The sequence below is a fragment of the Coturnix japonica genome, chromosome 4, assembly GCF_054131305.1.
Source record: "Coturnix japonica strain WE chromosome 4, WE-NBRP24, whole genome shotgun sequence".
In the NCBI taxonomy this organism is placed as follows: Eukaryota; Metazoa; Chordata; class Aves; order Galliformes; family Phasianidae; genus Coturnix; species Coturnix japonica.
The window spans coordinates 56,346,113-56,367,179 of record NC_140666.1 but is presented as its reverse complement, the minus strand read 5'-3'; the positions used below and the strand labels follow the sequence as shown (position 1 = coordinate 56,367,179).

General features: G+C 39.9%; 1 protein-coding gene across 1 annotated transcript in view; it reads left to right on the top strand.

Moving 5' to 3' along the window:
- The window catches only part of LOC146761082 (ATPase family gene 2 protein homolog A-like), an 88,349-nt gene that overhangs the window by 50,003 nt on the left and 17,279 nt on the right, over positions 1 to 21,067 (top strand). The window contains exon 2 of the mRNA XM_085546878.1: positions 4,059 to 4,223. Within this exon, the coding sequence (XP_085403004.1) occupies positions 4,059 to 4,223 (165 nt within the window). The remainder of the gene's footprint in view (positions 1 to 4,058; positions 4,224 to 21,067) is intronic.

Sequence of the window (21,067 nt, the reverse complement as noted above, 5' to 3'; positions counted from 1 at the left end):
GTTTGACAGTGTAGTTGCTGAAATGGCCAAACATTCTTTGAAAAAAGCTAACTATGTTGGGGAAAAAAAAAAAAAAAAGAAAAAAAAAAGAAAAGGAAAAGAAGAAGAAAATTAGCGAAGCCCCGGGGTTAATTCTGGTTCATTCTTAACAGGAACCACAAATATTTTCCTAGCTTTGCATATTTAAGTTTTGTTTCCTGAAATAATTATCTTCGTAATTGCACACAAAATACACATTTTTTGAACCATCTATCTTTTCCAGTGATATATTTTGAAGTAATACTCTATTTTAATTAGTACAAAATTTAAGCATTTCGTTTTCAAAGGGCAATAGTTTCTTCTTAATTAAAGTGTGTTTTTATTATTGATGATACTATGTATTATTTGATGATTATCTTGCTTTCTTGAATGCTGTTGCTCCTCTGAAGAATGCTGCATATGTTTACTGCTCATAACCCTTCAGTGTGTGGGCACTCAGACCCCTTTCATAACTGTTGCGGTAACAACAAGAAATTATATAAACTTGCAAAAGAATGGCATAATGGCATAAAGTATTCTGGTTTCTACCAAAACCCCAATTAGTTAATTTTGTGCCCTTCCTGGCCTACATAAATTATGCAACTCTCACATCTCCACATCAGTGAATTATGTAGCTCTGCACACACATCAATTAATTTTGGCTCCATCAACTTCCCACCTTCTGTGTGCTCCTAGCCTCAAATCAATTCTGCATCTCCCAGCCGCAAGCAGTTAATTTTGTACTCCCAGCAGCTCCTATCTGCCCAAACCTGCAGCCTCACTTCAACTCTTCACCCTCCCCCAGCTGCCTCTCCTTGCACAGCCAAGCCTTGCTTCTCCTGCTGCTGCCACCTTCTCTTGCCAAACTTTTCCTTCTTCAGCTCAGCAGTGAGGGTCAATTCCAGGTGGCTTCACCTCCAACCTGCAATAGATGGTGGGTCCCCAGGCTGCTCACCCTCTGGGCAGTGGAGCTGGGCCAGAGGTGACCTGGATGTGCTTTTCACGCCCTGTGCCATTTCTAGAGGGCAAGTTGCAAGCCCGAAGCTTTGTCTTTAGGGGCAACCTGTAAAAGTCATTGCATGCTTGGAGCAACCATCTCTAAAACCCTTCTTTACTTCTGCAAATGAAATGGATCTGAGAAAGTTTCTATAAGCAAACCAGGAAGAGCTCATTTTCCTCCAGAAGAATCTTCCAGCAGTGCAAAAAGAGGTATCTTGTTCCTTTAGCGCCATGTTCTGGGTGCAGCTCAGTTCTGTCTACCAAATTATTTTGGCCAAGCGTCAACATCTAGCCCAAAAGGCTAACAAGGTGTCTGCAGATGAGAATGGCCTCGGCTTGCCATTGACCCCTGGTTGTCTTCACATTTATTCATACTTATGGGCAATACACCAGCTCTGCAACCCATTTTTGGCCTCTCCCCCTGCTCTTAGTTCCTCTGAAGCTTGTCAAAGGTCAAATTGTTGGGACACTTTGGTGTTGGGCCTTCAGGGAGCAGTCCATCTGTGTGCAAGATCTTCCATAGAAGTCAGGTTTGGAGGTAGGAGGGAATTTGAGACTTCTCACAAGTGACATTAACAGAGTATTTTCTCTCCTCTCTTTTCTGTCTACGTTTATTTAAGGAGGAAGCACTACAGAGACTGACCTGTGCTTTGTTTTGTAGCATTCCAGAACATCTGGTTATCTTGGATATCATTCTTATGCCTGACTGTAGCAAGAAGCATGTTTTAAACTTGGGCTTCCAACTAAGACTATATGTATGAAATACAAAGAGTTTGGGACAAACTGGAAGAAACTCAAGTAATGTGGAAGAAAATAATATTTTTCATTCTTTGATATCTGCAGTTGTGCTTTGCTAGAGTGGATGCTGCATTATGTGAAGAGTCTGTCTCACAGCTGAAAGCCTATGGCTGTAGCATTTAATCGTGGCTGGTTGGGACCTTCATTCTATCAAACATTTTTCTGTTTTCTGTTATCAGTTGTTAGTAGGAGCTAAGTTGTCTCTAGAAAATATTCTAATTATCTAGGCTTCCTGGTTAAACCTGCCTTGATTTAACAGAGGCGCACCACTGTACTCTTGTGAGCATTTTGTGTTTCTTTTAAATAGCAGAGTTAGCTATGAGCATTTCCTTAACAGCATGCAGAATGCAATTGCAGTGTGATTCCTCTTCTTCCAAGCCTAGTCCTGAAACATGCAAATTTGTCTTTCAGGTGTGCTGGCAACATCCTGATACACACATGGTTTAGACCCCAAATTGCACACTGGTTGAGTTATCACTGGTGTGTTTAGTTCTTGGTGAATATACCGAGAGTGCTGTGGCAAGTAGCACAGTCTGATAAGGAAGTGCTGGTGGATGGCTTGCTTCTCTCTCTCTGTTTTGTTGGGATCCAGCATTGGCCTCTAACAGAGACAGGATACGGGGTTAGATATGGGCCTTAAGTCTTCTCTTGCTATGTCCTTAGCTTAGGCCAGTGAAACACACGGCTGTGCCGTGTGCTTTCTACTGAGCATTTTCATGTTCTGTTTTAAAAATAACAAGACATCTCTTAACATTCAGGATACATTTTTCCATTCTGAAGCACCACAACAGTCTTTTTAAAGAAACTCTAGGAAGGGTGTTAACTTGATCAATGCTGTGCAGGAAGAAAAGCTCTTTCCTACTATTTTTTTCAGCATGACTTTCACTGACATGATCAGGCTGGGAAAAGACTTATTGGCTGACAGCCCAGGACAGCCATGCAATATCTCCAGTCATCTGAAACTCAAACTCCTCTGCCCAAGGGAGAACCATAACATAAAAACAATTTAGGTTACATGCTGAATCTTATAAACGTTGTCTAGTTTTAATAAAATACTTTCAAAATACTATTTAGGTGCATTTGCTCTGCACTTTTTTCCCCCTTAAATGACAAGTTTTGTTGTTGTTGTTTGGTTGTTTTTTACAGTAAATGGTTTTAATTTAAAAAATCATGGAGATTTGTAAAAATACAGGGAAATATGCTTCCTCTCATTCATAAATCTAAGGACTTGTCTTCTCCTGTGTATCAGACATCATCGTTTTATTCATAGGTAGTATTTACTTATTGACCCAGTCCAGAAACCATACAATGACAGAAAGCGTGGTTAGAGAGGGGCTTCCAGAAGCCTTGCGATCCCCCCACCCATGAGGTGCAGGACTGTCACCAGCACCAGATTGAGGAGGGCTTGGTTTCATAATGCCGAGCCTCAGCCTCGTCAGCGACCTGTCCCAGGGATGAACTCCCCAAGAGATGAGGGGATTTCTCCTATCCAGACATCTGCTCCTTGTGGCAGTGGTTCCCTGTACTTGTATGAGGCTGCAGAGCTGGAGCCTGGCCCTGTGACTATTCATTTACTGAATTTTCAGCGTTTTTGTGGCACAGGAGAAAGGTTCTTCCAACAATCCAAAGTTGATTCCAAAATGTATTAAACTACATTACTTTTGCAAGTCTGTGTTTTTGTTTTTTTTCTCCTACTTTTTGATGGTGAACATCATTGTCTCTGTTTAGAATTACCTTATTGTGTGCATAAAACACGACTGCACTCCTGGTTAAGTGTGTGCAATGCTAGTAATGTGGGATAAATCAATATAAATACCGTATGCCAGCTTTACTTCAATTTTCTTTTCCTCTGCTTGTTGTCTTGATTGAAGATCCGAACTTGGGAAATGTCCATTGCCACCTGTCCTTTTGCCAAGCCCTAACATTCCAGCACACCTTGCAACAAGCCTAAAATTATTATTTTAGGAAAATGACTTAGTTCCTTTATGATGCCTTTTTTCCATAAACTGATATTTCACAAGCTGAATAGCTTTACTGTCTTTTCATTGACTGACATGTTGCAGTGTAGGAGAGCAACCTCTCTAGCACATAACTTGATTGTTCTTGTGCAGTTTCTTGCTTCTCCTGAAATTGTTTTTTTTGGGTTTTGTTGTTAATATTGTTTTTAATTGCCTTATTTTTTTTTACTTTCTTGATGTGAAGTGCCATTTGTTGTGACGTTTTCTTTGACGTTTTCCCTGCAGGCTTTGCTGAGACCAGGAAGAATAGATAGAATTATCTATGTACCCTTGCCAGATGCAGCCACTCGTGAGGAGATCTTCAAACTTCATTTTCGGTCCATGCCAGTCAGTGAGGAAATCTGCTTAACAGAGCTTGTTCAGCACACCCACAAGTATTCAGGAGCAGAGGTAAAACTTTTTCTATGGTAATGGCCACAGAACCAGTGCACAAAATGGTAGTTTTAAAATTGAAATCGAGCGTCATCCAGGTGTCATTCTGTGAACCTTTTCAAAATGGTATGTGTTTGGTACAGGGTCGTAAAATAGACTGAGTACATTATCATTTCTGTGTTTCTGCTCAGAAAACAGAATATCAATGATGTTGGGTTTTTTTTACCTTCAAGGACCCCATCAGAGTACTGCTACCAGAGAAAGGGCCTCTTCCAGGATGACCCTTAGTAAGGTCATGGGTCATCCATTGGGATGTGCTGCCAGAAGGAGCACCGAGAAATGGAGGCAAGTGTCCCCAGCTGCCCAGACATTTCAAATGGATCTCCCTGGGGACCTCTTGTGTTTAGGATTGTTGTGAACAGCCCCAGATTGCAGGAGGAGAAAAACAATTGTCAGACAGCATAAGGGAATTGCAGAGGATTCACTGGTCATTTGAGGCTCATATTTTCCTATTCTGTATAATTAAGAGCTCACAGCAGCACTTATAGCTCATTGCTATTAGTCAGCTTCTGATAGTGCATGTCAGGCAATTATTTCCTGTCCTAGGTTGGGGGAAAAAATAATTCAAATATTGCTGCCTGGCAATTATAGTTAGCACTGATGCATTAGTGGTCACCGCTCTGCTCCCTTAATGTTATTCATGGCAGTGTCTTATAGAAGAATATTTCATTATTTCCTCATTCTATGATTCTCTGATACTTCAAAAATTCAAAGAATGTTGTTTAGTTTGCCAGTTCAATCTTTTAGAAGGTATGAAATACCAGAGTTAAGGTTTCTGTCTTACTGTAGCCAGTCCTATTGTATGCATTATCATACCATCTAATTACATAGTCGCCTTCTACTTTTTCCATAGCAGAGTGGAAAATGTGATTGGCTTAGTTCACCCCATCTTTCTGTGTGCTGTTTACAAATGCAAGGAAATAAGCTAAACTTTTGTCTTGATCGGAAAGAGAGAATGAGCAAAGTGTTTGGATGACTCCAGTAATGCTGATGTCTGTTCTCAACTGGCCACTAGTTAGTCTGTTTCTCCCAGACTTCTGCTTATTTAACTACTGCAGTGCTGGTAGGCTTTACAGACCTTTACTGCCCACAAGCAACCTCTGACTGGTGAGGGAACTGCTGAGAGTGCTGCAGATGCCTTTCTCCGAGTCAAAGGCATTGGGGTCAGACCTCAACACGTGCAGCTGTATGTGCAACTCTAGCATCCAGACTAGCCTCCAGGCTTGTTCCAGGAGTCTGAGTAAGGGCAGAGACCAAAGTCAAATCCACTGTGGCCTTCCTCCCCCTGCAGCACAGGACAGACCATGCTCTGGGAATGAATTAACGACACAGTGAATGGAGCTGTTTTGTATAGGACTCCGATTTGCAGCTGAAAGTGGGATTTTGTGATAATATTTTTTAAAGTGAAGAATTTCCTATTTCTAGGTTAAAATATTGGTCTAGAGAATTGTTGCAGCTATACTGCCTCTGTGCTGTGGACTGGTAACTTAAAACTTTACTGTGTTTTTATCCTGATGTCAGTGATAAGAATTTTACTGCCCTGGGCAAGATATATGCGCTTCTGGCCAAGTTATAAGCCTCCAAAAACATAAATATAAACATATCTTTGGTTGTGTATGGAAACTGTTTTCTTACCAGGCAACAACTGTAATGCTTGTATTTCAGAAATTCCAAGCATATGGGGATTTCCTTTGGATCTGGGTCAGCCGAGGCTCTAGCAGTGAATTCTTGTGCTTAGCTTAGATAATGAGTTGCAAATGTCTTGGTGCTGGCTTTGTACAGAACCAAAAATAAGTTAATGGGTCATTGAGTACAACGACAGACTAGTTGCAGGGGAAAAAAAGCCTGCCTGTTTCTAATATGGCATTTCTTATGTATTTTGTACTTTGGCGTCCTTCAAAGAGTTATAATAATTGAGATGTAAAAAGTAAACACAGAAAAATCCTCAGTCAGTGTTCCTTGGAAGGGTATATAAAAAGTCTCGACAGTTGGCGCGCACAGTGGCCAGTTCCGTTAAAGCCTTTTCTTCCTAGCGTCTTCAGCTTCCCAGCTTTACAAATAGTTTCCGCTGTTGAATGGCAAGTTCCCATTCCACTGTTATACCCTTTGTTTAGAAAAAGAAATGGAAAATGCTTGGTTCTGTGACTAGAAGGTGCTGTACAAATAGGGGGTTTCATGTAAAGATACCTTGAACCATCCTACAATGAAGTGAATAGTTCAGTACACGTAGTTCAGTATGCCCACATTTTTGCGTGTCAGCCCTTATGACCAGTTAACTCCATTCACCTGCTGGACATACGTTTATCTTAATGAGTATATTAAAGGTCCATCAAGATAGCAAAACAGGTTGTTTACTTCCCACTGTTTCATTTGAGAGAAGATAGAAGATGATTTATGATGATGAACTAGAATTTCCCTCTCTTGTGTGCAAGTAAAGTTTCATGTAAATATCATGATCAATGCAGTTAGCTTTTAATTTAACAATTAAATAGGTAAAGCAAAGCCTCCGCTTTTTAGGAATATTTGAGATTGAGTTTGATCTTTATTTCCTGGCCCTTGTGAACTGAATGGTGATACCTTGATAGTTCTGTTCTGCAGTGGTGCTTCAGGCTTTTCTTCGTGGATACCCAAATGTCTGTATATCAGGATGGTGAGAGAGAATCTTTAGATGTTTCTGAATTGCAAGGCTTGGACTTGGTGCCAATACCAACACCAAGAAGCACACTCTCTATCCTTTAAGGCAACTTCTTTGGCTATATCCTAACCTTTTCCTTTTCCCCTGACTGCCTCAACCTCTGGTAGCCACTCAAAGGGTAGTTAGCTACAAGGACAGGTCTGCTGTAATAAGTAATAAAAGTAGTAAGTAATAAAACTGGTTAGAGCAATAAATGTCTTGTAACACCAAATATCTTAAAAATTTAATTCTTATTTTATCTTACTGCATTTTATTTTGAGCAAAATTGCCTCCTTATAGAACTGAAGATAATTTGTAATGGCTTTGAGAGGTCTTCACTCAGAGATTGTTCAATCTGGTCATAGTTTTTTTCCAGAGCATTTTCACTGCCATTCTTCACGTGGAGAAGTTTTATCTGGTTGGTATCTTACCGTGTTCCTATAAAGTGTGATTAGTTAAGGATCCAAGCATAGAAGTTTATGTTTTAAATTGCAAATAATGTGAGTTCTTTGGATCTCATTTGTTTTCTTTCAGGGCGTCAGTACAGCCAGCTTGCATTATAAAAGACTGGCTATCAAAAACTCAAGAGGTTCACCTTTTTCATTTGGGGTTCAGGTTAGGTTTATCATATTTGTTGGTTTGAGATCTGTTGTCTCAATCTGTCTCAAAGACGTATAAGGAATGGCTGAGGGAAGTGAGGTTGCTAGTCTGGGAAAGAGGAGGCTCAGGGAAGACCTCATAACTCTCTACAACCACCTGAAAGGAGACTGAAGCAGTGTGTGCCAGTCTGTTTTTTTTCAAGTGACAAGTGATAGGTTGTGAGACAGTGGCCTCAAGCTGTGCTAAAGGAGGTTTAGATTGGGTATCAGGAAGAACTTCTTCATAGGGAGGGTGGTCAGGCAATGAAATGTGCCCAGGGAGGTGGTGGAGTCCCCATCTCTGGTGATATTTAAGAGATATGGGGATGTGGTTTAGCAGTGGACTTGTACTGTGGTTGAACTTAGTGGTCTTAGGGGTCTTTCCCAGCTTGAACGATTCTATGATTCTAAAACACTTTATAGTGGAAGTAAGAACAAAATTATGTGGACAGTGTCTGATTAGGAAATTATTTACCTTGTAACATTTTTGTTATACATTGTTGCAGAAATGAAAGGTTGTAGCTGTCGCACATGTTCACCTGGAGGAAGAGCAGTAACCTTTGTAAGGCAAAGACCAATGTCTTTATTAGACTTAGGTTGTTAAGTAAATAAATAAATGTATCATTTGCCTTTAATAATTAAACGAAAGGGGTGTACCTTACTGAAGATCTCTGGAGTTTTCTCTGTGAAAAGGAATGAGCAAGGGAGTAAGACCGCCATAGGATGTTGCACCACTAAAGAGATATTCTATAAGTTGATGGTTTGAAAAGGAAATAAACCTGGTAGAGTGAAGGACCTTCTTTAATTCTTTGAACCCCAGCTACATAATGATTTTGTCACAGTTCAGAAGGCAATAACAAAGAGAGAGGTTTTAGGTAGAAGCTGAAACCAAGTATTCAGTTGTTTTGCGTTTAAAGTTTTTTAGAGATAATAAAACAAATTAAATATTGATTAGGGTATATTCTTAAGTGTTCTTATAAAACTAAGCTGATGTGACTGACTGATTTTAAATTGGTGAAATACGGGTCATGGTGAAAGCGGAGTCTGACATTGTTTCTATAGCATTATCAGTTTCCATGCTTACAGGAAACAATAGTAAAGCGGGAATCTGGGAACCTGTAAATCTTTCACTGTTTTTTAGTCAGAGTAGAGTAGTTAATGTAAAAAATATCTTTCTCACTTTGCAATAACTCTCGATGGGAACACAATGGGGGAAAAATAAGGAAAAAAAAATCTAATGAAGGTTTGCTGTGGCTCAAATGAGCGCACACTTGATGCCAAAAAAAGTATATTTGCAGCAGCACACTAGCTCTAATCAACTGAAGCCTTTGCCTATTAAAATATTTATTTCAAAACATGCATGTACTTGTTTACCGGATACAGACGTACTAAAACTATAAACATAAAAAGAAACCAAACACCCCAAACAACCAAAACCAGAGCTCCTTTCTCTCGCTTGTAAGAAGCCACTGACTACAAAAGAATTGAGGATATAATTCATGATAGGCCTACGGAAAGGGTAAACAGTGTTTTAAGAGAGCAGGAAAAAACACTCTGTTATTAAAGTACTTCTACAGTGAGCGCAAGAGAGGGCTTAGATATAGAGAAAACAAGGCATCTGACATATTAGGATGTATTATCTTCTTCATATGTAGTTTTCCATGAAGCAAAAGATCTTCCAAACTTCAGGGAAAGACTTTGTAATATTTTTTAAACAGCAATATATCCATCGATCCATTGTGTAGCAGCCTGTATAGCCAGAATTTAGGGAATGAAGACAACCAAAAAACCCTAAAATAAAATATAATAGAGAAGTGTTTCTGTGACTCTGGAAATCATGTCCTGGCTAAAGCTCATGGTTTTCGTTTTTAAGCATGAATGTGATTTTATTCTTTTATGCTTAGCTGTACTAAATGCAGAGCATGTTCAGTTCCCATACAGTTCATCAGATGTTGAAGGTGCTCAACATGTTGTGCCTTGGGACTGAGCGCTCAGGATTTGAACTTGTAAGATACCACACAAGCACAAAAAAAGCTTGCGTCTCATCGGAAGTATGTAGTTTGAAAATGTGCTTTGTTAGTTAAATTATCTGTGCTGAAGGCTTGACTCTGCTAGACAGCCTTTCCATGTGAAGGAGTCCTGCTTTGCTCCGCACCAAAGTATAACATCGTCCTGTTATGATGAGGGATGCCATTGCATTGAAATGCAGCAAGATTAAGACCTCAGATGAACCTCTAAAGTTTCTCTTGGATTGCTGCATAAGATCTATTAATTCATATCAGTCATTGAAAAGTGAACATTTTTGTGTGGGTGGGTGTGAAAAGAGACTCAGCCTTCATCCAATATGGGTAATACGGGATCACCACCTTCCTACACACGTTTATCAGCACCAAGGATGTGTTTGGCACAGGTGCCTGGAAGGTGAGGAAATACCTGGCATTCGAGATGTTTTCTGAATGTCAGTGCTTGGGATAAACGAGATGAATCACTTGAAAGGAAATAACTAACTGCACAGGACTTCCCATGGGATTTTGCTTACTGCCGGTCTCGCAAGAACCTTGTACGTGCAGAATGTGCTTGGACAGACTGGAAACCAGGACAGTGTGAGTGCCTGGGTAATCACTCATCAGCCCAAGAGTGTTGTGGCATTGTGTTGTGTCTCCCCAGTCTCCTTTTCAGCTGCTTCAGAAGGATCTGGTTCCGTTCCTGTGTTTTTCTGAGATGGGGCTGGGGGTCGGTAGCATTGAGCGGTTTGATTTTCATCATGTCTTGTCTCAGCCAGAACCCAAAAAAGAACTGCATTCATCCTGCATGCATTCATCCCACCAGTATATAAAACAGGGCTGACAATTAGTGTGTTTATGTGAAACATAGGGCTTGGTATACAGAGGAGTGTTTGCACTGAAATTTATGCATGGCTTGCTCATCTGGGAAAGAACATTTTATCCCTCAGTGAGATAATGATTTGCTAATAGTTTAATCAAGCAGAGGAGATTTAATGCATCTGGCTGAAGGGACAGTAGCATTTCCGAAAAGGTCAGCCCCATTAACAGCTCAGGAGGGTACCGTCGGCACTGCTTCCTAAACAACTCAAAGAGCTTCAGTCCTTGGAGGAACTTGGGGAGAATGCCACAGGGAATTTGAATGAGCCCCTGAGTGTGTCCCAGAGAATGTTTAGGTATAAAATGTATCAGCTTCTCAAACCTGAGATTTGATCCCAAAGAGCTGAAAATTAGGATTCTGTGAATGATGAACTGCCTGGAGTTAAGGGAAATGAGGGCTAATTTCAGTATGTTTTTTCCTCCTTTGTCACTTGTGTCTTCATTAATTATTTTAATGGCGTTGTCTGCCTGTGTTTTGTACATGGATACTCATTCCCTCACCGTACCACTGAAGGGCTGGTTCATGCTGTGTGCCATGGAGAGAGAACCAGCAACACAAATGTTAGCCGTGCAAGAAGCAAGCAGTGCTCTGCTGACGGAGCTGCTCGCCTCTGATGAACTTCAATGAAGCCATTGCTAAGGACCAAAGTTTCACCAGAGTGGCCAGGGCTGCAGGATACAGCCACTGCTGAGCTGTGGCTTGCAGAGGGCAGTGTGCTGCCAGCACTGCAGGGGCTGCTCAGCTGCTACTGCAGCAAGGCCTCATAAAGAGGGTCCTTGGCTGATAGTCTGTCAGCCAGCTTCCCTTGCCCTCTGCTCTTGCCTGTGACTCTGCTGCTTTCTTGTCCTGGTTTTGGCTGTAATTCCTCGTAATGGAAAAACATGTTGGTCTTTAAAAGCAGATGGGAATTCATTCCTGAAGGAAAAAATATGTCTCTTTAGGCTACTGCTATTGTTTTCTTTTAGTTTTATTTTTTGCCTGTGAGTTATTTCTAGCAACAACTAATTTAATTCATTCTATTTTTTTTTTCTCCCCCCAATCTGAAAGAGGATTATTCATCAGCGGTTTATATCACACGTTTTCCATATGCCAGTAATCACAAATGTAGGTATATAATGTTGAGAGTTAAAACAACATTTGCAGTCATTAGGAAGGAACTGAAAGTGTTGATGTCTTTCTGCTTTTCGGAGTGCTTTCATTTGTATAATATAAACACTCAAATCAGTGCAGAGTGATGGGCTTTGCCTTTATGGGGAGAAAAAAAGAAAAGAAAAAAATCCAACATTTTTTTCCCAGTGACTTCTTTTTCTGATTTAAGCCTGTAGTGTTGGTGACTTGATCTCGTAAGTTATGTATTATTCCTATGTAATTATAGTTACAGTATGTAGTTAGAAGCTTGCTGCGTTGAGTTTGACTCAATTCAAGCACTGAAGTATAAGATAAGGTGCAAAAAGCAGAGAAAATCATCAATAAGTCTTTGCATTTTACAGAAAATGAAATCTTGATCCTTGACTCTTATACCCCAACTGCAGGGCCAGATCCTCAATGTATACGGATTGTTGTGAGCACTGAATACGACAGAGTATATTAGCAAAAGAACTGTCCAAAGTTTTTTTGGTATGGTTTTCTTTGAAAACAATGGTTTGTAGCCACATTTTTCATAAACAAGGGAGAAAAAAAGTAAATATTCTTGCATCTCCTGCTGTTTCCCATGTCCTGAGATTAAAGCATGTCTGCCTGGCTTAAATGCCTGTTATGATTTCTTTTAATAGTATGCAGTGTCTGACTGTGAGACATCAGTGCTCAGTCTGGCTTTTTCCACACGTATATACATTTTCCTCCTTGGACACAGTGAAGGGGCTCTCCCTTGGAGACAGCTCTGAGGCATGGTCCCAGGCATCAGCTTGGCCAGGATTGTTGCAGAGGGTTCCCTGCTTCCCTACTGAAATTGCCTTGTCAGTCATAGCAGAATCCGTCCTTCATAAATAAGCGTAGTACTTGGACGTAAGATCCCCAAGAGTTCTGATTATTATCTTAGTTGGCATTAGGAGTATTTAAATGCAGTACCTGAAGGCTAACTCAGATGGGATGTTTATAACCTATGAAAAGGTGCAGAGGAACACCTTGTGCTGACCTACTTGTATTCCAGGTGTTGTGCCAGCTAAATTGCCGTCAAGGTGGAAGAAATGTTAATGAATGGCAGAGGAATAATAGAGCCTGGGAATAAAAGCTTATTAATCTAGCTGAGTATTGTTCCTGTGAATGAGGAATGTGTGTTTTAATAACAATGCTAACTGTTTACACTTCACTGAGCCGCAAAGATTGGAGAGGTGTGTGTGAACTGAAATATTTGAATATATAATGGTATCTTTGTGTACATATAAAATAGGATGTTTGCTTTTTGCAGTCATTGGTGAAGTAATTGTTTCTTGTGAAAACTTGGAACCTAGTAATAAACAATTAATGGAAAGATACCTAATAAAATCACTGTCTGCTGTTAGACAGTAAATATCTTCAACACTGGATATACTGAGTTTTAAACATAAAAGCTGTTGTTATTAAGCTTCAGTTGCACCAACTATTCTGCATGCAATCCTTTCTCATGTCGTAGAAACAAAATTTCATTTTAATAAAGTAAATGTTGAGTTTACTTTGGGAGGGATGACCATTAATAACAGCGATTTGAGAGCTTGATTGTTGTTGTTTTAAGATTTTAACTGTGATATTCTTTAGTATTTCTCATTTTAAAAAATTAAATTAAATTTTTAAAAATCACAATCTTACACAAATGCTATCATCCTTTCTTTCAAAGGAGTTTGGATTATGCATACTTCTATTTTTCAGAGTGAATTTTATGTAGCCAAGGGGTAGTTGAAGTATCGGGCTTTTCCTTCTTTATCCAGAAACTGTAGTGATAACCTCGTTGGAGTTGCAGGCTCTTTGGAGAGATGTAGCTGTGCAGCAGGAACTCTGAAACAGGTTGAGAAGCTGATGAGGGTTAAGATTGTCATGGTGCAGAAGGTGGGAAGGTGTTTGCAACCATACTGACATTGTCAGTCAGGGAGATTTGCACTTACATCGTATAATTTCTGTTTTGAATGTGTGTCTGGACATTGGGTTTTCTTGCAAATGAGAGCTGCCATCCTGTTGAGGAATGCAATTTAAGGGGAGCTATTTGTGACTCACTTTGTGTTTTTTACTTGGATCCTAATAGAGATTTTGCATTTGCACAAAACTTGAGTCTTACCCTTCAAACCATTACCTGGAGTAGAAACTGTCAGGCATTTTCTGATATGCTGATGGCTGTCTGTGTTACTTTAGCTCTGATTTTTGCATATCAAAAATTGGAAGTTGTTATTTCCAATTTGTCTTTTATGGTTCCCCTAAAATACATATGGAAATACATAAGGCTTTCATCCGCCTTTGGCAGAAAGATTAAATGCTTATTGGCAGATGGAAACAGCATAGTAATAGCTCTGCAGCAAATTATTAGCTATGGTAGGAGCAATCCCGTGGAACATTTTGCTCTTTAATTAAGCTGCTTCTAACTGTTACCAAGTTCTTAGCCTAAGCTTTTTGCATCCTGGCATTGAGTATCAAAACCATCAAGGAGCCTCAGGTGGAAAACAGCTTAGACTTTCTCTGTGACACTGGATGTGTAGAAGAGAGCCCTAGGAGCTGGGCTGTCCACTTGCAATGGAAGAAAACAGAGCAAAGCCCCAGATGGCTGCACTAGTTAATTGGTCTAGACATCTCCATTGTCAAGGAGGAGTACTAAGAGTATTTTGCTCTGTTTAAAAGGGCTGCTTTGGATTTGTTTGATTTTCTTTTTTGAAGAAGCAGGTGATATTATTTGAGAGTAATTGTCATCAAACAGATTAGATTCACACTTCATTTCCTAGCCAACAAAATAAATCTGTAATAATACTAAACTATATCTATTTTACTTACGTTGCACAGTGAAGCATTGCATTAGGTGGAAGGGAGAGGGAAAGTAGCAATCCATCTTCTGTTTTGTCCTGTATGTTTTTGTCTTTCTTTGCTTTATGCTGGAATAAATCAGCTTTGTATTTTTCCGGAACTGTTCCCAGCGAGCTCCTGTTTGATGAGAAACTGATGAAGAAGGGGGAAAAAATGATGTACACAGCACCTAGGCTGCCAGTATTTGCAGTGCGTGTTTCCAAGTACTTGTGAGTCTGTGTCAAGAGAACCTGATTTCTCTCCAGCAGCCGCTGTCGCATGCAAGGACTGGTTTTCTTTGCTCAGCCGAGAAGGAAGGACCAAACAGAAGCAGCCAGGAGGCAGGTTGTGGGAGATTATTCTCTTAATAGGCACAAAGTATTTTCATGGAGTCATAGAATAATTAAAGTTGGAAAAAAAAACTAAGATCCTCCAGTCCAACTATCAACCCATCCACACCATGCCCATTAACCGTGTCCCTCAGTGCAGTATCTACATGTTTTGTGCAAACTTGCAGGGATGGTGACTTGATCACCTCTGAGGCAGCTTGTTCTGTTTTGCAGAGGTGAAATTGCCCACCAAGCAATTTTTGCCAGTGCCCAGAGCCTGGCCATATAGCCGTGGGGTTCGCAGTGTGCACTACATGTTCAGCATTGCCATGCTGCCACAAGAAGGGGATAATAAAAAACGCAAACCCATGTTCTGCTTGCATTCTTGGTTACCTCTGCATTCGCATATGTGACTTGTTTACATGCAGAAAGGTGCTTTGGGGAACCCCCTTGTTGGTAGAGTATATAGCTTGTCTGTGGCCCATCACACACTGAGATTGCTCTCTGGGATCTTGCCATTTCTGTGGTCATTTTTTGCTTATTTACGTGTTATATGATCTGGGTGGAAGAAGAACAAACCACACTCCTTTATTAGCGAGACAGAATTTGCAGGCAAAAAAATGCGTTCACTAATTTAGTATAAACAAGAGAGCAAAGCTTTTCCTGATTTTGACTTTTCTAGACAAAGGCCTGAGGGCTTCACAGGAGCTGGCAGTCCTAATATTCAAACTGTAAGCACTCCTCATAATAAGGTGTCAGTTCTCTTCCGAAGAAAGTGCTGCTGTGGTTATGATCCAAAATGGAACATAACCAGAATGTTCAAAATTGAAAACTTATTCATTTTTGACATCCGCTGTTACTAAATTTGGTGTTACTTAGATCATTTAAAATAACACTCTGAAACTTACTGGTTTCTTTATTTGAATAATAATAATAATAATAATCATGTTTTGCATTCATCAACATTTTTTATTAATAAGGATATTTATGTAAGACCAGGAAAAAAAAAAGGCCTCCCCCAAAAAAAGGCTCAGCATCAGTTTATCTTCTGCAAATGCTTGGGAGCTGGAGGAAGAAAATGAACTTGAGAATTTAGACGCTATCTTACCCTAGGCTAATTGTTTACTATTAAAAAGAAAGCTTGCATGCAGGAGGGAGTGTTATGTTTTGGACTTACTTCCTTGTAACTCATAAATCTTGGCTGTGTAAATGTTCAGTCATTAATTAAGGGTTTCAAATTAATCTGTTTCCTGACTGGACTTGGCTGGTTTTGCATAGTGTAGTGCTCTTGCCCAACCTCACAGTTGAGGCGTGCTTTCAGATGTGTGATATGGAAACATGATGTTTATTGCGGAGAGTTAATGAACAGTGAGCATGGTGCTGGGAGGGGCATTTCATTACACACACCGACAGGAAACAGCCAGGTGGTATCAGAATGCTTGTGCCTACTTTAATTACTTCCCTTACTTCAAACAATAGCGAGAAATGGCTGTAATGTATTGATGAATGTTAGCACTGGCTAGAAGTGTTGTTTTTATTTCAGCAGTCTGGGATAATGTTCCATCTTTGCAATTCAGCCTGTTTACTCAGGATAATATATAACAGCCTGAGTCTCTTTTGCATGATGGAAAAGGATCTCAACTTTTGCTAGAAGCTTTAATATTATCACCAGGACATTTTCACTGCATTCAGTTGAGCTCATCACGTAATCACTGTTCATTTGGGTTTTGTTTCTTACTTGCATTACCCTTTTTGTGTACATATATTTGTGTCTCTTTTCTTACTTATGAAGACATAGAAAGGTCTTTTACCACATACTGAATTATGTCACTTAGGATTTTTCAGAACTTCGCATTTGGATGGCAACAAGCACAGCGTTACATATTGTGCTATAAATGCCTTGGCACTTGATTGTACACAGCTATGTCTTTGTGTTGTTGAAGGTGAATCTGTTGTCTCTTCCTCTTTACTCTGAACATCCCTTAGCTCAGTCAGTGAATTTACTGTTAGAGAGGAAGGAGAAAAAGCTGCAAACTACTCATCCAGCCAGGTCATCTTGGAGGCGTACTCCATTTTGAGGCTATTTCAAACCCCAAAATGTTTTCATTACATGTGTTCCAGCCGACTGGATGTGTACTGCAGCAGTCAGCTTCCTTCAATTCTGCATGTGCAACAGATTTCATAAATAGCTTGTCAGGTTTCTGTTCCAAGCTGTCTGGTTTGTACATGAAACCTAGAGAAGAAGGAATTAATCATGAACATAAACAACAAAAGATCTCTAGTTAGCTATTTGAAGCCTTGGTGTTCTATTTGTGAAAGAGTTTTGCTGCTGTTCTTGGTCATGGAAGTGCACAGGGTGCCATGGCCCTACAAAGCGTTCTCTTCTGCCAAGGAACTCATGTATCCCCCTGCATACCTGCATTACTTTTATGTATGTGTTGCACTAGGGAAGAGATTTGCTGCATAATTGCTAACTGCTAATTAGAAATCGGTCTGACCCAGTTTCAAGTTTTGAGAGGGTTTGAGGTCTGCATTTAACTCTTCAGCTGAATTTCATCATCTTTATCACTTCAACCAAAGCCAGAATGTTAATACCAACTCATTTCTGGCCTAGTCAAAGTTTGGATTATTACCCTACAGCATTTCAAAGATTTTCGTGTGCATGAAAAATTCCCTGTAACCAATGGAATTATTTAATGCACTTAAAATCAAGTACATGTTTAAGCTTGCTAAATCCAAGTATTATTTATTTAATTCCTGAAGATTAAATTGTCTTCTAATTTAATATATACTGTTAACTAGTCAGCAGAAATATCACAGAATGTGAGTATCGAGCTTTCTTTTTCAGTTTTCAAGGTAAGATGTATTTTCAAAGGGATCTTCTAGCGTTGCCACTTTTCTGCCCAGTTTCCCACTGGTTCACTTCTGTTGAGCCAACATCACAAATGTGATGCCATGCTCACTCTGTGCAATTATATTTTCATATGACAAAATGACTTCTCTGTGATCAAGTAAACCTCTCGCATTTCAGTTATACCAGAGAGTAGACATGCTTGCTGCTTCACTTAGTCCCGAGCTACGTCACTGTACAATGTACAATAAGTCCCAGGTCTTTGGGGTGTCTTTTTGTAGATTTCTCATTCAAGACATGACTGTATGCGTCAGTGAGAAGTAGGGGCCAGATGAATCTCTTTTGTTTTAGGAAGCGTTTTGGAATTGAGCACAACTCAGCTTGTCCTCAGTGCTACTGGAAGCCTGCTGCTCTCTTCACATCTTTCTGAAGCAGCAAGCACCTTTCAGTTGCCTCTCTATGATTCCTGCCATCCAGTACATTCTTTCAAAACCAGTTTCACATGCAGGACTCGGCTCAAAGGATGCCAGTAAGGAATGAGCCACTGGCTCAGCCAAGTGGTGGAAAATCAGTCGAGCTGCTGGCTGCATGCTGTTCTAACAGCATGGCCTGGATTGTTTCAGTTATGGCATTGGTGTAGCTGCATCCTTGGTGAATGCCGGATGTCAGAGGAAATGCCAAACCTGTAGAATGCCTCCAGTCAATTTATTTTTTAACAGTCTTACAGGAAATAAGCAGTGCTCAGCATTGCATATTGTGATGACAAGTGCATTTTATTTCTTAAATTACTTTTGACTACCTGTTAAATGCACCATGTGAAGCAGGGTAGGATGGCTTACTAAAGTACAAAATATAGAATTAAGAAACTGTGGCAATAAATCTCTCTTCTGCCAATCCCGCATTTCATTGGAAACAGACCTGGACTTGCAGGGAGATGCTTGGATCGTCTACGAGGTTTCTTCTTACTTGTGAATTTCATAATTAATTTGACACATCATATTTGGTAAGAGGTAAGCTGTATTTCAGAGCCTGAAGTGGTGCTGGTGTTCTGATTTATCATGTGAAATCTGTTGTTACACAAGGCTCAGAAGGCATTCAGCACTGTATATGGTAGCATCTATAGGCCCCTTATGTAATGGGAGAAATGCCTGCGTTGTCCTCTCTGATTCCAAATACTGCCAGGTTCTTTTGGACAGATCATCTGCCAGTTTTTGCCCCAAAGAAACCTTATCAAAGGACAACAATGACAAACATGATGATCCAATCCTCTTCCTATACATGAGCTATTTTAGTTCGGAGTTGTGGTTTTTAGCCCTCAGTGTTAGGAGGTATCATCAGCTGTAGGAACTAAGGGTAATTTCTAGTCAGTTTGCCTTATTTCTTGCTATTGGACTGATTTTGCAATATGCAGATTAAAAATCAGGACCTACCTTCAAAAATACCATTGGGACATTATCACAAATTATGTCTTTGGCAGTACACACATCTGTTTCAGCACCTGGCTCATATGGAATGTTACCAGTAACTTGCATCAAACCGGAGTGGGCTGGTATTGGTTTCACTGCCTTTTTGGTACCATGTCATTGAAAGAGGCACTTGGAAAATGCAGCGAGAAAGCTTAGAAAGTTGCTGGATTTTAAAAATAAAATAAAATAAGTAAATACGGAGACAAGGCAGATCTGCTGTGCTGTATTTGAATAAAGCAGAGGACACTGAAGAAAATCATGTGGATTAAAGCAAAAATAAAGAACAACATGATTAATGAGGGAAGCCAAGGGATTATTAGAACCAAATATTTGTCTTCCAGGAAATCGTGATTAATATAAAGGAACATTTGTGACAAGGAAAATAGCTGGAGATTCAGAGAGACTATGAATAAATATATAAGTTAGGAGGGGAAAAAAATGCTGTCTCTACAAGAGGAAACAGTGAGGGTAAGATAATATGCTGGGACCAGTAACAGCACTGGGGACCATAGGAGCTGCTCTGCTTTTCTATTTGTGCTGGGATTCCTGAGGCTTTTCCAACAGAGCCAGAGCAGATCCTTGCAGCATCATGTGATAAGCATTACTTGTGCTGTGGTTTCTGAAGGTGAGCAAAACAACACTGCTGGTGTGAAAATGGTGAACCTAGTCCAGTCCTTGTCAGTCAGGATCTGCACGGAACAGGTTGTCCCTTGCAAGTAGGAACAGTAATGATAACAGTTTGCAGGAATAGCAAATACACGTTCATATTTGCATTATGATAACAGAGATTCTATTTTGAGGCTTGTATTTGATAGCAATAATTCATCCTTGTTTTTGATATGATTCCTAAAAGAAAGCACCTCTCCTAACATGAATGCACGCTCTTGAAAGTCTCTGCTTTTTACCATTGAAAATTCATCTGTTTTATTGTACTGGCGTACTGCCTGCCAGGACATTTTGCCACCAGATTTTTTTCTTAGAAAAATAGCAAATATTTTTTTGGTTGTTTGTTCCTTCTTAATTCATATACAGCATTTAAGGAGCTTAATTAACCCCAGCATGCAGGGAGAGAGAAAACAGACTATTCAACAATTGAGAATATAATTAGCTACATTTATACAGAAGTGGCTGCATTCTTTTTCCTTTTCCTTTTCCTTTTCCTTTTCCTTTTCCTTTTCCTTTTCCTTTTCCTTTTCCTTTTCCTTTTCCTTTTCCTTTTCCTTTTCCTTTTCCTTTTCCTTTTCCTTTTCCTTTTCCTTTTCCTTTTCCTTTTCCTTTTCCTTCTCCTTTTCCTTTTCCTTTTCCTTTTCCTTTTCCTTCTCCTTCTCCTTCTCCTTCTCCTTTTCCTGTCTGAGGCTATTTTAAAGCTCTTTGACAGAGGCAAAGTGTTTAAATTGAGGCTTAGGAAGTTTGCAGAGCCTGGAAAAGCCATACATGTTAAATTCTGTTCTCAAGGTGTAAGCATAGGATGATTGGGCTGGTCTGGGGCATGAAATCCAGACTTTTTGCTGCAAATTAACATTGGTCTGAACATTTTCTCTTAAGTATTGTTCAGTCATGCTCATTAAAAAATCATTTCCTCCATAATAATAGATTCCGTATGTAGATGTATTATGTATGTAAAACGATACGTATTAATAGAAGTAATCATGCATGAAAACGTGTTTTTTGCTTTTCGGCAAATAATGACTCTTCTCACAGCAGCCTTCTGCCCCCCTGACAAGCAGAACAACAAGGGAAGGGAAGTCTGTTCCTTCAAATAATTTTCCAGATACTGCATTTTCTGAGTGCGGATGAAGCTGGTGAAGGAACTGGCTGGCTGGCCAGCAGAGATCAATCAGCCACGCTTCCAAGAACAACGTTACTTTTTCAGCAGTGCGGTCAGTACCACGTGTCTGCATGTGCCTGACTGCCAACCTGCTGAGAGACCTCAGTTCAGGAAAGCTGTGTGCATGGCTGAAAATAGGAGAGCAAGTTCCTCTTGATTCAAAATCTTTCACA